This window comes from Brachyhypopomus gauderio, unplaced genomic scaffold, assembly GCF_052324685.1.
Source record: "Brachyhypopomus gauderio isolate BG-103 unplaced genomic scaffold, BGAUD_0.2 sc190, whole genome shotgun sequence".
Classification (NCBI taxonomy): domain Eukaryota; kingdom Metazoa; phylum Chordata; class Actinopteri; order Gymnotiformes; family Hypopomidae; genus Brachyhypopomus; species Brachyhypopomus gauderio.
The window spans coordinates 185667-201582 of record NW_027507011.1 but is presented as its reverse complement, the minus strand read 5'-3'; the positions used below and the strand labels follow the sequence as shown (position 1 = coordinate 201582).

Sequence of the window (15916 nt, the reverse complement as noted above, 5' to 3'; positions counted from 1 at the left end):
ACCACATAACATTATGGGCGGTAACAACTCTTTAAACGGTGACCAGATCAACAAGACATTAGAAACAACCACGTCAGTAGTCTTTGATAATTCGCGTGTGAAAGGGAGTAAATACCTAGATTTAGAAAAGACAAACGAAACTAAGTTTTCAGCTACATAGGACTTTGACCACGTAACTCAAAATTAGAACACACGCGGACATGAACCTTAATATAAAAACATTGACAGACAGGGAAATCAAAAGAACAAACACGGACAACGGCCAAACCTAACAGGGTTGCGAACTAGAAGAACAACGTTTCCCCAAAGGCAACGGCCAACCCTGAAGGAGACAAATACACGATAACCATAACAACATAACCAGAGACAGAACAGACTGATAAAGACTGAAACGAAGACTAAAGTGAATCGACTAAAATCTAGAGCACGGACAGACGGCACTGGACAACCTGGAAACGCGGAGGGCATGAAACAACGATCGCCAAAGACCGTGTCCTAACTAAGGATTTAAATACCCACTTATTTAAACAACAATGAGGTACAGGTGAGACCCATAATACCAAGGGCTGGAACAAGGCAGTGCAAAACACTAAAACCGACGAATAAACGTAAGTAAATGAGGGGGGGGGGCGGAGTAACGCGTTACAGAACCCCCCTCCTACGCGTGCCACTCCGGGGCACGCACGATCCAAACCAAAACCATTTCCCGAAACTAAGGAGGCCGAATCGGGAATCCTGAAGATAATGTAGCAGCCGAAAAACCTAAAGAGGAGGCACGTGATGCGACCGGAGCCACTGAAGCTGAAACAGAAGAAAGGGGAACAAAATCAGAACAACCAGGAGAAGACGTAGGCACGGACTCAGACTCAACACACGACCACCCCATACGAGAGGAACAGGCAGAGGCGGGGCCAGGAACAACCAACGGGACGAGATCATCAGGACTAACCGAACCAGGGGTCACAAAACTGAGAGAGCCAGAGACAAAAGGCCCTGTAGAGAATCCACAATCAGGCCCAGCGTCTACACCAGAAGACACAACCGGACCTCGAGCGGAGCACGGGTAATTGGAAGACCCAGAAGGCGGAGGAACTAAGGGGACCGATGCAACCCTGGAAATTGACTGAGGCAAGGGTACCCGTTGCGGAGAACCCTGGTGGCATGTTGGAATGGGCACAGTAGGAGAAACAGAAGAGAAAAACCCAGGGGCAGAAGACAATTCCAACACAGACATAATCACACTAAGAACAACAGACATAGGAACTGGAACCAAATTAACAACAACACGAGGAACCCACATTGTAACATTAGAACTAAACATTCCAACAGGAGGCAACACAATAGAAACAGGGACAAGTACATAACCAGGGGATGGTGCCAAAAACATAGGCATAGTCTTAGAGTCCATGCATGCAATGAAGTCAGTTACTGTCTTCAACACTGATGCCGGTTTCGTCTCTGTGCCTATGGAACTCTGATCTCCTAGATCCAAAGGGACAGTCTGGGTGAACCTCTCGGTGTTATCAGCAGATCCTTCCTGGGTAACAGGGTCAGGGAGTAATCCAGAAGACTGGGGAGCAGAAGACGGAAGCGACCATTCCCGGGTCGCGGGAGCGACAGATAACTCCCTCTGAAGTGCAGGTGTATGCAGCGCAGGCCTCTCCAAAGCCCTCGGAGCCGAAACCAGCCCAGAGACAGCGTTGTCGGGGGGCATTGCTACCGAGGAGACAGCTGGAGGTATAGGAGGCCCTGTGATAACAGGAGGGCCAGGGAGTGTTTCAACCAGGGTGGCGTCGCTAGGAAACGCAACAGTCATGATGACCTCACTAGAGGGCGTTGCTGCCAGAGACATAGCATCAGTAAGCACGGCCGCCGGGAGAGCGTCATCAGCAGGCGCGTCCAGAGGAACATTACAGAGTGGCCTGGTGGCCAAGGAAATGTCCAGAGGCATCGGGGCCAAGGAGACGCCAGGGAGCGTGGAGGCCTGAGGGACGCCAGGGAGCGTGGAGGCCTGAGGGACGCCAGGGAGCGTGGAGGCCTGAGGGACGCCAGGGAGCGTGGAGGCCTGAGGGACGCCAGGGAGCGTGGAGGCCTGAGGGACGCCAGGGAGCGTGGAGGCCTGAGTAGTAGCTTCGGTATGCGGAGCCTCCTGGAGGAACTGGGTTGGTATTGAGGGAGCAGGCAGAAGAGCTGCCTCGATCTTTCTTCGTAATGTCATCAAACTTTTAACATGAACGAGTGGATCATCTGTGTTGGCCATGAAAGATCTATTCCTGAACTCCCCCACTACCATTGGATATGGAGAAAAACGTTTAAACATCAAAATAAAAAAGTCCTCTAAAGAAAACCCGGTCCCCTTCTCATCCAATTTTGTACTGAGTGTCTTTTTAGCCCAAACCAACGCCTTTCCGGTGAGAAACTGGCACAAAAACTGAATTTTAACATGTTCCGGAGGAGGAGAACATAACAAAAATTGAAAAAACAATCTACTTTGAAAAACAAAGTCCTCAACCGTCCCCTCTCCATTATATATCTTAGGGGGGTCACGCCGAGAGAATAGGCATGGCGCACTTATTACCGGATTGTCTGTCAAATCAGTGTTGGGTCTCTCGCTGTGTCCATTTAAAGGGCGATCGTTCTGTAACGATTCTGTTGCGGACTTGGGTAAAGTAGGACACAAACGCGTAGAGACCAGGGTTGCATTTGCAGTAGACTGTATATTTAATTTAGAATCCAAAGACAGATGACCAATTGACAAACTCCCGACACGGTGACGAGACCGACGAGGCATTCTGGACAGACCACGAAACACTGGGGTTACATCAATTCACTATAATACCTAGATATAACAATATTAAGACAGAACAATGACATCTCTTAACGTGGTGACTTGATGAACGAGGCAGTACATAATGCATGTAACATGGCCAGTAACACTCTTTACATGACGACTAGATCACCGACAGTACATAACACATGCAACATGGGCAGTAACACTCTTTACGTGACAACTAGATCACCGAGGTATTTAAATAAACCACATAACATTATGGGCGGTAACAACTCTTTAAACGGTGACCAGATCAACAAGACATTAGAAACAACCACGTCAGTAGTCTTTGATAATTCGCGTGTGAAAGGGAGTAAATACCTAGATTTAGAAAAGACAAACGAAACTAAGTTTTCAGCTACATAGGACTTTGACCACGTAACTCAAAATTAGAACACACGCGGACATGAACCTTAATATAAAAACATTGACAGACAGGGAAATCAAAAGAACAAACACGGACAATGGCCAAACCTAACAGGGTTGCGAACTAGAAGAACAACGTTTCCCCAAAGGCAACGGCCAACCCTGAAGGAGACAAATACACAATAACCATAACAACATAACTTGTAATAACCAGAGACAGAACAGACTGATAAAGACTGAAACGAAGACTAAAGTGAATCGACTAAAATCTAGAGCACGGACAGACGGCACTGGACAACCTGGAAACGCGGAGGGCATGAAACAACGATCGCCAAAGACCGTGTCCTAACTAAGGATTTAAATACCCACTTATTTAAACAACAATGAGGTACAGGTGAGACCCATAATACCAAGGGCAGGAACAAGGCGGTGCAAAACACTAAAACCGACGAATAAACGTAAGTAAATGAGGGGGGGGGCGGAGTAACGCGTTACAGTGCTCCTGTGATAAGCAAACTCCTTCCTACATAAAGTGTAAATAACACTATTTTTGTTTGTACTTCCATCTGGAAGTTTCATATTTTTAAATTTCCCATCCACAGGCGTAGCCTCTTCAGTCATCTCCATCATGATCTTATTGTGTGTCCATAATCTGTATGCCCGGAACTCGCGCACTGAGAAACATTCCACGGTGCAAAAGTGTCTCGTGCGTTAAAATGCGTAAATTTTTTTTAGTGCGTTAACTTTCCTGTAATTAATTAATCGAATTTAACGCGTTAAAGTCCCACCACTAGTTATAATCTGTTTCAAAAAGCAAAATCAATTTCTGTCCATTTTTTCTTAGAATGATTTGTTGATAAGTAACGGTTCAAAATAAAAAGTAGGCATTTCCCTGGCTTGTCCAAGGATGCTACAAACATCCATATTTGCAAAATATGAAATTAAATCCAAAAGTATAAAATGCATATGTAGTGGCGATTTCTGTCTAACGCCAATGAGGATGGTGGTAAGTTGTTCCCGACACGCAGTCAAGTAAGCACTCACAGACAGAGAAATAAAAATAGGATAAGCATAGACAGACTGAAACGTATAAAAATGCAAACATGTCAGGTAAGTATACCACTAATTTATGTGTATTATAAGTTACCATCAGCATGATGTACAATTCACAAATATGGCTCCAACACACTGGCCCCTAATTGTCACTGTTACTGCAGGACAATTCTAAACCATAATGAAAGGGAGCCATACGTACTCAATAAAGGCTATACAATACAGGTGTTCCAAAACCTAATACACAATACATTAGCCCATACACAAAGGTAACCATAAAAAACCAAGAAACACCAAATGAAATGCTAGTCTTACATTTTGTTTCCATTCGGGTCCCCCCCCCCCCCCCCTTTTTTTGTTTTTTATTTCAGTAAAGTTAAAAAAGGTAACTGATCAAGTCCAAGTCCAATGTACATGTAGCGCCACCTGTGAAAGTCCGTAGGTGTAAGTGTATGGGCTGGTGTGAGAGCACGCACAGGAATATTTAGATTTGTCAGTACTGCAAGTGTGCAATCAGAGCCTCTCTGAAGGTGCTTCATCACCTTCGAGAAGAAAGCAAAGCTTACTGATGGGTCTCTGCAGCACGTGGGTCTTTGTTTGCACCAATACGCTTCGCACAAGACCTTTGGGGCCAGGCAGGGTCTTAACCACCCTACCCAGGGGCCAAGAATTCCTAGGTGCTGCTGGGTCTACCAGCACCACAATGTCATTGATTTTGAAATTCATTTCAGTGTGGAGCCACTTCTGTCGTTCTTGCAGTAGTGGAAGGTATTCCATAGTCCACCTTTACCAGAACCGATCTGCCAGGTATTGGACATATTTCCACCGTTTCCTGCTGTACACATCATTTTTACTAAAGAGACCAGGAGGTGGCAACGGTTCACTCTTCAACTGCAGTAGGTGGTTTGGTGTCAAGGGTATGAGATCATTTGGGTCACTAGAGGTTGTAGTAAGCGGTCGGTCATTGAGAATGCATTCAGTCTCACAAAAGGCTGTTTGCAGCATTTCGTCGTCCAGTGTTTGTTATCGTACAATCGAGAGAAGTGTCTTCTTAACCAGGCGGATAAGTCTTTCCCATGCTCCTCCGAAATGAGCTGCATATGGTGGATTGAACAGCCACTTGACATGGTTAGCAGGAATTCCTGAATCTTTTCTTTATCCAGCTGATTCCGTGCCATTTCCAGTTCCTTCTGTGCGGAGGTGAAGTTGGTGCCACAGTCTGTTCTGATGGTAAGCACCTGACCTCTCCGACACAGGAACCGCCGGACTGCATTCATGCAAGCACTGGTATCCAGACTCCATGCTACTTCTGGATGGATTGCCCGGCTTACCAGACAGGTGAAGAATACTCCCCAGCGCTTTACCCGTGAGCGACCACTTTTGGCCTCCACCGGACCAAAGAAGTCAATACCCACATGGGAAAATGGTGGCAAGTTGGGAGTAATCCGATCCTGTGGCAATTCCACCATTTTCTGCATTCCAGGTCTGGCCTGCATCCGTCTGCAAAACACACAAGATCTAACAATGTGTCTAGCACAAGAGTTAGCCGAAGGGAGCCAGAATTTTTGTCTAAGTTTTGATAGCATGTGATTTCTTCCTGAATGTCCATTTTGCTGATGAATATCCCTAAGGATCAACTTGGATATATGTGATGACTTGGGGAGTATGATTGGATTCTTTGTGTTTACGGATATCGGTGCTTTACCTATCCGTCCTCCAACCCTCATGATGCCATTGTCAATGAATGGATCCAGTCTGAATACAAGGCTATCAGATTTCACTGGTTTGTTCATTTTCATCAATTTCAATTCTGCATCCAGGTGGCAGTGCTGTTCATAACAAATGATTGCCTTTTCTGCTTCATCCAAATCATCCACAGTTAAGCATTTTTGCTCTTGCTCACCTTGTCACTTTGTCTCTGTCCTTTCGACTTCGATGCAGAAGGATGCGTTTGAGCTTCAGCAACCAGGCAACAGCTCTAAGTAGTTTCCTCCAAGAGGAGAAGTACTGAATCAGGGATGAAGTTGCATTAATCTCCATCTTCACACAATTCACAGAAATGGCATGTTTTACCTCTACATCACAGCTGGGTATGTAGCTCAGATCTTCTGGCATATCAGGCCAATCTGATTCCCCTCTTGAAAGCAAGGGAGGACCGTGGAGCCATCTGTTGGACGCCAAGAGTGGTTCAATATAGAGTCCACGTGAGGCATCATCTGCCGGATTGTCCTTCGAGCAGACATACCTCCACTGGTGTGCTTGCGAGAGGCTGTAGATTATTGCAATGCTGTTAGCAACATAGGTGCGGAACCTTTTGGTTTCGTTGTGAATGTATTTCAGCACAGTTGTGCTGTCTGTCCAGAAAGTGGAATTCTGAAGATCTATGTGTAGCTCTTTCTGGGGCATTTTGTCGACTTTCACAGCCAGTGTGGCAGCAGCAAGCTCCAACCTGGGAATAGTCATCTGCTTCAGAGGTGCTACTCTTGATTTCGCCATTATAAAGACAATGTGAATGTCTCCACTGCTGTTCTTAAGACTAAGGTAGGTCACCGTTCCATAACCGGATTCACTGGCATCACAGAAATGATGCAGCCGAACAGTCTTCACCGGGCCGAAACCCTCAGGTTTTATGCACCTGTCCACTTCAAATCTGTCCAGCTGTTTCAGTTCTGTCATCCATCTTTGCCATGGCTTGTAGAGTTCTTTTGGAATGTGTTCATCCCATCCACGATTATCAATGCACAGTTTTTGCAGGAATTGCTTGGCCTTGAGAATGAAAGGGCATAGGAAACCCAATGGGAATGGGATGGAACTCACGACTGAAAGGATGGCTTGCCTAGTGAGTGATGTGCTCTTGTCGGCAACCTTGAAGGTGAGTATGTCTTTCTGGATATTCCACTGGATTCCCAAGGCCCTCTCAAGGGGTGGTTTTTCCCTGTCCAGGTCAAGTTGTTTCACAAGCGTGGCTCTGTGACTTTCAGATATTGTAGCAAGGACCTCACAGCTGTTACTTACCCACTTGTTTAGGGTAAATCCTCCTTGGGCGCATGCTTCCCTAAGGTTGTGCGTAAGCTGGATAGCCTCCGTCACAGATGCCACAGATCGAAGGCAGTCATCTACATAAAAACTGTTTGATGGTGTCAAGAGTTGTTGCACTAAACTGCTCTGAGTTGTCAACTGCTGTTTTTTTTTCAGGGCATAATTGGCGATGCTTGGAGATGACACAGCACCGAAAAGATGAACCTTCATCCTGTACGCTTCCAATGGCTTGCTTGTATCCCCCTGTGGCCACCAGAGGAATCGGAGGAAGTCACGGTGATGTTCATGAACACGTACTTGATAGTACATTGCCTCGATGTCGGCCATTACAGCAATCCTTTCTTCTCTAAATCTCAGAAGAACACCCAGCAGTGGATTCGCCAGGTCCGCACCCTGGAGAAGTTCTGTGTTCAGTGATTTGCCCTTATAAGATGCAGAGCAGTCGAATACAACTCTCAACTTGCCATTCTGCTTGTGGTAGACTGCGTGATGAGGTATATACCAGACCATTCCATCATTCCTTTGCAGCTGGCACGTAGGCACCTTTTCTGCATAGCCCTTGCTGAGCACATCTTCCATAAATGTGGTGTACTCACTAGCGAAAGCAGAATCTTTCTTAAATTTTCTAGCTAGACCCACTGTACGTTGTACTGCCATCTGCTGGTTGTCTGGCATATTTACAGCTTCATTGCGAAAAGGTAAAGATAAATGATAGCGACCATTTCTAAGCATGACTGACCTTGTCGTCACATCCATGAATTTTTTATCCTCAACGGACATCTCAGTTTCCTCTTCACATTCCTTTTCAGGGAAATCATGGTTGTATTGTCTAATAAGCGTCTCTCTTATGTTCTCCAATGTGATTCGGTTGACTGTTGCGGGTCCCTTGTCACCTCTTTCCATAGCAGAGCAGGAATTGAGTGGACCATTGACCACCCATCCAAGTAATGTCCTGACTGCATATGGTCCATCATTTTGGCTATTTAAAACATCCCATGGTTCCATCGCCTTCGGTACGTCCATGCCGATCAGTAGCTCTATATCAGCATCAATGCTGTCCAGGGTTATGCCACTGAGGTACGGCCATCTTTTGATGTCGTTTGCTGTAACCAAATGGTCCTTTGACACTGGGATTTTGGCTTGTGTGTATACAATGGGTAACTGAAGGAACACACTGCCATCAATGTTGCCAACTTTAAGACCTTTGAGCTTGTCAGAGCAGAAAGTTGCTGAGCTGCCCGGGTCAAGGAATGCGTAGGTCATTATGGATCTGGAGCTTTTGGGTGACTCAATGATGACTGGCACAATGGCCAATGCACAGTGACTGGCCCCTGTAACATGACTAGCTGAGATGAGTGCGCTATTAACAGGCGCCTGAGTTTTGACAGTATACTCACAGGTAATGTTCAGTAAGGTATGATGTTTATGCTTGCACAGCTCACAAATGGCCCTATTGAGGCAGTTCCTGCTAAGATGTCCTTTTTTAGACACCCAAAACAGTAGCCATTTCTCTTCAGATATTCTACTTTCTCTTCATGTGCCTGTGATTTGAAATTTTCACAGTCAGTGATGTCGTGCCTATCTGAACAGCAACTGCATGTCATTGACGCTGGAACGTGCTTGTTGGATTGCTGCGTCTTAGCTGTCTGTGCTGTTAACTGAGGGTTAGACAAGGTGACAGAGGTCATGAAGCTGCTTCCACTCTTTTGAGACTTTGCACTAGGCTTGGCTCTAGAGATGGGCTTGCTGATTGGGTTATCTCTGATGTCACCAAACACTGGATGGAGTAAGATGGTAGACTGGCGTTCTATGAACTCCACAAGATGAACGAACTTAATCCGTGTGTTGTTTTGTTGGGATTTTTCATACACTGTGGTTCGCCAGCGTTCACAGAGTTTGTAGGGTAATTTGGAGATGAGCAGTTTAAGATTAGATGTTACATTCAGTTCATCCAAATGGTCCAGATTTTGCATGGCAGTAAGACATTCTCTTAAATATAGTGCATATTCAAGGAGAGCCTTTCCATCATCAACTTTCAGTGTTGCCCAATTAAAAGCCTTGTCTAAGTATGCATTTGCAATTTTCGTTTCATTTCCAAAATGAGTTTTCAAGAGCTCTTTTGCCTTGGCATAACCTTGGAGGGCATCCATATGCATGCAACTTTTGACGATATTCTTTGCTGGGCCATCAGTGAACTGCTCTAAAAAGTACAATCTGTCTTTATAATCATCAGTATTTTTTTCAATAGAATGCTCAAAGGCAAGCATAAATGGCTGGAATGACAAGGGATTACCACTAAAAGTAGGCACTTCTCTTTTTGGTAAAATGGAAAGATTTAGCTGTCTCACCATTATTTCTGTAAGGTCTCTCTGCCTGTTCAGCTCTGTGTCGGTGGCTGGAGTGGTGTTGATTCTGCCACATCGTTGCTGCTGGTTTGTGGTGGACGGCGCGATACCCCTGGAGCTGCTTTTTAGATGTCGCACTGCTCGCTGGAGTGGTGTTTTAGGAACAGCCGCCACAGGTGCAAAGTCGAGGCGAGAGAGGACAGGCTTACTCGACTCCTCCATACGGGAGTCATAATACTCATTCATAGCGTTACCTTGCTCTTCAGTGTCACTTAATGCTTTGAGTTTGGCATTTGCCTCGTCTAATTGAGCTTGTAGTTCCAGATTCTCGCGTTTGGATTTTAATGCCATTTCTTCCATGTCGCGCTTTAATCTCAGTGACATTTCCTCCATCTCACGCTTTATCTTGAGCTCTGCCTCCTCCATTTGCAGCTCCTGAAGTGCTGGCAGTGCTTTACTTCGTGCCTCCAGAGCAGCCTTCTCAGCCAGTGCCATCTTCACTGCAGACGAGGCCCTCGAAGTCCTGGAAACGTTAGAAACACTGTCCTGTGGCTGTATGGTTGACTGCAGTTTGTTTTGTTCCATTCTCCAAACGTTCACTTTTTCAAGGAAATCCTCAATGTCCTGCAATTTTCCATTGAACCAGTCCGTGTCACTTTCGGTTTCATCCTCCAACAGTAATGATTGCACTTTGCCGTGTGATGTTTTAAACGACTGAATACTTAGCAACAGTGCCGTCACCTTTCCTTCAACTTGTTCCATTTCTCCGTTTTGAACCAACAAAGTCCGAATTTCATTGATTTGTTTCGTGCAGACACTTAACTTGCCGCGGCGGGAGGCAATCTTGATCTTTACTAACTCAGCCGGGTCTTGTACCATCTCGCATTCCGACATTGTGATTTAAACGCAGTCCACAATCACTACAGTCTTTCAACTTTTAAAGTCCTTCGAGTATCGGTTTTCACACACCCTGCTTGCTTGCTTTCCTTCCTAATTTACGCTTCCATTTCATCCTTTTTTGCGCATCCACAGGAAAACATCCAACGTATCCGAAGCAGGGTGAAGTAATCCAAGATATTTCAGAGCAATCCTTCTTACCGTCGGGTTAGAAAGTTTTCAGACTTTGTAGTGGCGATTTCTCTTTAACGCCAATGAGGATGGTGGTAAGGTGTTCCCGACACGCAGTCAAGTAAGCACTCACAGACAGAGAAATAAAAATAGGTAAATTTAATTCCTCAGTCCGGTTTTCTTTCTCTGTGAGTGCTTACTTGACTGCATATCAGGAACAACTTACCACCATCCTCATTGGCTGCATGCATAAGATTTTGAAGCGCTTGTAAAAGTTTGTGATAAAGGCAGAGACCACATGAATCTCATGCAACAAACTGGTGCCTTGAGCAGAAGGCAAAGAGCCAGCTCTCATGATGAGAACTTAGAGCACCCATTAAACCTTCTGGAGTGGCAGTCTCCATCACATCACCCTCTCCATCAGAGAGTGATGATCTCCACTGATGCTACCAGAACGTTCCCCTGCACTTTACACTTTCCGTCTGTCCCACATCTCCACCTTACATCCAGGACCACATCCATGCACCTCAATAGGGTTTTTTTAATGGGTTTTGAACCATCCTGTCACAGTAGGGATGGGTTCTTAACCATGGAAACAGTCCCGTTGGTATCAAAGTACCATCCCACTTCTGACGAAATTTGTACCAAAGGCTGACGGCAGCAACCATAGATTGTCTTGGATCCAGGTCCTACTCTCAGCAAACACGTGCGTCACCACCAGACCAAAGAGTGACAAAAACCTCAGGGTGCAGCCTGTCTGGATTTGTAATCTTACTTGCCTCTGTGATCATGCTGCCCTGTTACAATTGTCAATTTATCTTTGTATGGAATGAATACTCTGAGCTGCCAGTTGTAAAATATGGTGTCCCACAAGGGTCAATACCATGCCCCATGTAATTCTCATTAGACTACTGTCAGGCACATTTATTTGCAAACATGATATGTGTTTCCATTGTGTAACGTATTGAACAGGCAGAGAAGGATCCAAATGCGGAAGAACACCGCTTTTATTGAAATGAGACGCTGGTACAAACACAGGCAGGTGAATCACGAGTACTAGGATCAGTAGTAACAGCGTTTTCTTGGCGTGGTCAGGACAGTCCAGGGTCATACCGGGGGAGCAGAAGTCAGGAGGTACAGAGGGATTAGGCAGGAGACAAGGTCGGGGACGTAAGCGAGGGTCAGGACACAGGAGAGCAGACAGGATATAGAAAGGCTTGGTACGCGGCATGAGTCGGCAATACTTCGCAACTGAGATGTGCTGGTGAAGTGCTTAAGTAAGGCTGAAGGGGGCGTGGTAATGAGGGGCAGGTGAGGTTGATTAAGAAAGATCAGGTGGCATTCCTGACACATTGTTACGTCAATGATACTCAGTTGTATATATCTTCAAATCCTGATTATGCCTGTAATATTAACAACAATGACTGAATAAAGGACATAAACAATGGACAGCAACTCACTGTTTTCTTCTAAATTCCAATGAAACAGAGGTTCTACTGCATGAACCCAATGATGCAAAAAGCATGGTCTGATCTCACAGTGTCCTCATTTCACATCATAACCCACGTGGTCGACTGTACTCTCCACATGGAGGGTTTTCATTAGTCCGTATAATTATTACAATTACAGCTATTTGTAAATCTTTGCCCTATGAAGACTCTTACTTATCAAACAGCTTTACAGCATCAATTTGAGGCTCAGTTACAAGCCCAATTATTCAATCTAGGCTTAAGACTTATTTACACAGCTCTCATTTAGCCTTTTGTATGTAAAATACAGAGCCTGGAGGCCCAAGTCATAGTGTGTTCAAGAAAACTGAGATGTTGCACTTGATCAAGGCACGTAACCCCAACTGCCCCCCGGGCGGCGAGCTAGGGCTGCCCACCACTCTGGGCACGTGTGCAACAAAGCCTCCTAGTAATCCCTTATGTGTGTGTGTGTTCTAACTGCACAGATGGATAAATGCAGAGGACAAATTTCGATTGGGGTGAAAATCACATTTGACAAAAATATGGCACACATACTCATAATTAAAGCTCTCAGAGCAAAATGCGATTCATCCACGTATAATGCCATGCTGTGCCCCCCAGCACTGCTGCTCAGACCATTCTGAATACATACCATTGAACATGATTAATTTGCTTTGAAGTCTTTTATTATATGACATTAGTACATATTGTACAGTCACATGATGCATGACAATTGCATTGTTACATTTTTGATTACACACTACGTCGAGCAACAGAGGAAGTATTGTTTAGAAATTTTACATCATATGATGTCAATTTTAGCAATTATACAGAATTTTGATCCTCTTGACATCAATGGTGGAGAGTTCCTCTCTCTGTCCAATCACCACTGAAGCATCAGGTATAGGAGTGATGGTGTACTGGCCGTTAACAGAGAAAGCAGTTCTTCCATAGTGCATCACGGAGGTGTAGTCATATGGTGTGTTGAGGTTGTTGGTGTTCTCCTTGTTAAAATTGGACTGCATTGATGGGTCAATGTTTTCCCAGTTGATCCTGACATACTTGTCACGGTCGCTCCTGGTATGCTCATGGTAGAAACCGAGCGCGTGGTTCAACTCATGCTCAACGATACCATGGTACACACATCCGTCTTTGCTGAGAGAGATCACCTGAGAACCACCTGTTCTGCCAATAGAAGAGTAGCACCTGAAAGACAGGGAGAAGGCTGTCCTGGTCACAGACATCAAGCAATTGGCAATGTGTACAAAACAGGAATAACAGAAGTAAAATAATTCAAATAGTTTCCTGCTCTCACCCATTTAGGTTCTGAATGCTGATGTAATCAGGTTCAAACGTTCTGCGAACAAAGCGAATGCAGGTTTTGCTGTGGAAGGATGCCATGGCACTGGTAATTACATTCAGGTCAGAAGAAGCTGAAAAAGAACCAAGCAAAAACATTAAGAAATAACATCAACATCAATGTAAAACCTGAACCTGAATCTGGAGGTTTTACTTACAGAAATCATTGCTCACGACATAAGGGACCTGCACTACTCCAGTTGAAGACTTTTGCCAAAAGCAGTTGTTACTCCGGCAGACCAGAGCATTCCTGGTACTTGGCACAAGTATGTCTCCCTCCACCAACTGTTCACTAGATCCTTCATGCAATCATGGACAAAAAAGGAATTTGGGTTGCAAAAACCAAATAACAGGAACTTCAAATGAAATGTTTTAGCATTGTCATAGTAAAATGTTTAGTATTTATCAATATGTTTATACATCTTAAGAGGAAGCATGTTAAAATAAAAAGAAAACAACCAGCAACTTGTCTGACCATTGTTGATGGTGATAATGTGTGAAATGATGTCCACATGCTGATGTTCTGTGAGAGGGAGAGCCTGGTAGAGACCCAGCAGCAGGGCTAGAATGTAGAGAGAGGCTCTGGGCTCCATGTTGCTTCAGTGTGAGGAGATGATCTGGATGCTTCTACACTCTAGCTCAATGTCTGAATACTGTCCATCCTGGCCTTTTATACACATGGACACTTATATGACCACAATCCCATGAACAAACAAACACAGGTGTGACAGTGTGGGACTAATGTTAGGCATTAGTGTCCACTGTCTAATGTATATCACCAAAGGGAGGACACTTGGAACTTCCCCATTAGTCAAATATCTCAATGAATTGCAGTGTGCGGCTGAGTTTGTTTGGCTAATCTCCACTAATGGATGATCTGTAGAGTTTGGTTATCAATGTGCATTGGACTGTTTTTGTTGTCATTTCAGTTTAATCACTATTGTAGGATCTGTTGGAAAGGATAGTTCAAGAATTGTGTCATAGAAGCAGTCGAACAGTCAAGCTTTTCATGTTCGAGATTTTAAGAAAAACTATTGCAACTAAAAATTTTGCTGACATTTTTTGTCTTCACTTCAGGTACACATATTATGTTATAATCTGTTTCAGAAAGCAAAATAAATTTCTGTCCATTTTTCTTTGAATGATTTGTTGATAAGTAATGGTTCAGAATCAAAAAGGAGTCATTTCCCTGGCTTGTCCAAAGATGCTACAAACATCCATATTTGCAAAATATGAAATTAAATCCAAAATCAAAACTAAAATGCATAAGATTTTGAAGCACTTGTAAAAGGTTGTGACAAAGGCAAAGACCACATGAATCTAACGCAACAAAACTGGTGCCTTGACCACAAAGCCAAAGAGCCAGCTCTCATGATGAGAACTTAGAGCACCCATTAAACCTTCTGGACTGGTAGTCTCCATCACATCACCCTCTCCATCAGAGAGTGATGATCTCCACTGATGCTATCAGATCGTTCCCCTGCACTTCACACTTTCCGTCTGTCCCACACCTCCACCTTACATCCAGGACCACATCCATGCACCTCAATAGGGTTTTTCAATGGATTTTGAACCATCCTGTCACAGTAGGGATGGGTTCTTAACCATGGAAACAGTCCTGTTGGTATCAAAGTACCATCCCACTTCTGACAAAATTTGTACCAAAGGCTGAGGGCAGCAACCATATATGGTCTTGGACCCAAGTCCTACTCTCAGCAAACACGTGCGTCACCACCAGACCAAAGAGTGACAAAAACCTCAGGGTGCAGCCTGTCTGGATTTGTAATCTTACTTGCCTCGGTGGTCATGCCCTGTTACAATTTTCAGTTTATCTTTGTATGTAATGAATGCTCTGAGCTGCCAGTCATAAAATATGGTGTCCCACAAGGGTCAATACCATGGCCAATGTAATTCTCATTAGACTACTGTCAGGCACATTTATTTGCAAACATGATATGTGTTTCCATTGTTATGTCAATGATACTGAGTTGTATATATCTTCAAATCCTGATGACGCCTGTAATATTAACAACAATGACTGAATAAAGGACATAAAACAATGGACAGCAACTCACTGTTTTCTTCTAAATTCCAATGAAAAAGAGGTTCTACTGCATGAACCCAATGATGCAAAAAGCATGGTCTGATCTCACAGTGTCCTCATTTCACATCATAACCCACGTGGTCGACTGTACTCTCCACATGGAGGGTTTTCATTAGACCATATAATTATTACAATTACAGCTATTTGTAAATCTTTGTCCTATGAAGACTCTTACTTATCAAACAACCTTACAGCATCAATTTGAGGCTCAGTTACCAGCCCAATTTTTCAATCTAGGATTAAGACTTATTTACACTGCTCTTATTTAGCCTTTTATGAGTAA

The 15916-nt window shown here is 44.3% G+C and overlaps 1 protein-coding gene across 1 annotated transcript; it reads right to left on the bottom strand.

Annotated features, from left to right (window-relative positions):
• Positions 1–12988: 12988 nt before the first annotated feature.
• LOC143502106 (hatching enzyme 1.2-like) lies at positions 12989–14122 on the bottom strand. Its single transcript, XM_076995284.1, has 4 exons — positions 14005–14122; positions 13688–13828; positions 13486–13603; positions 12989–13376 (listed from the first exon to the last, which is right to left on the bottom strand). The coding sequence occupies exons 1-4, from the start codon at positions 14120–14122 to the stop codon at positions 12989–12991; spliced, it is 765 nt and encodes a 254-aa protein (XP_076851399.1).
• Between the last annotated feature and the right edge of the window lie 1794 nt (positions 14123–15916).

Coding starts and splice junctions, on each gene's coding strand:
- LOC143502106 (XM_076995284.1), bottom strand. CDS start 14,122: ATGGAGCCCAGAGCCTCTCTCTACATTCTAGCCCTGCTGCTGGGTCTC. Junction 13,604..13,687: donor TGTCGTGAGCAATGATTTCT/GTAAGTAAAACC, acceptor GTTCTTTTTCAG/CTTCTTCTGACCTGAATGTA. Junction 13,377..13,485: donor AGCATTCAGAACCTAAATGG/GTGAGAGCAGGA, acceptor CCTGTCTTTCAG/GTGCTACTCTTCTATTGGCA.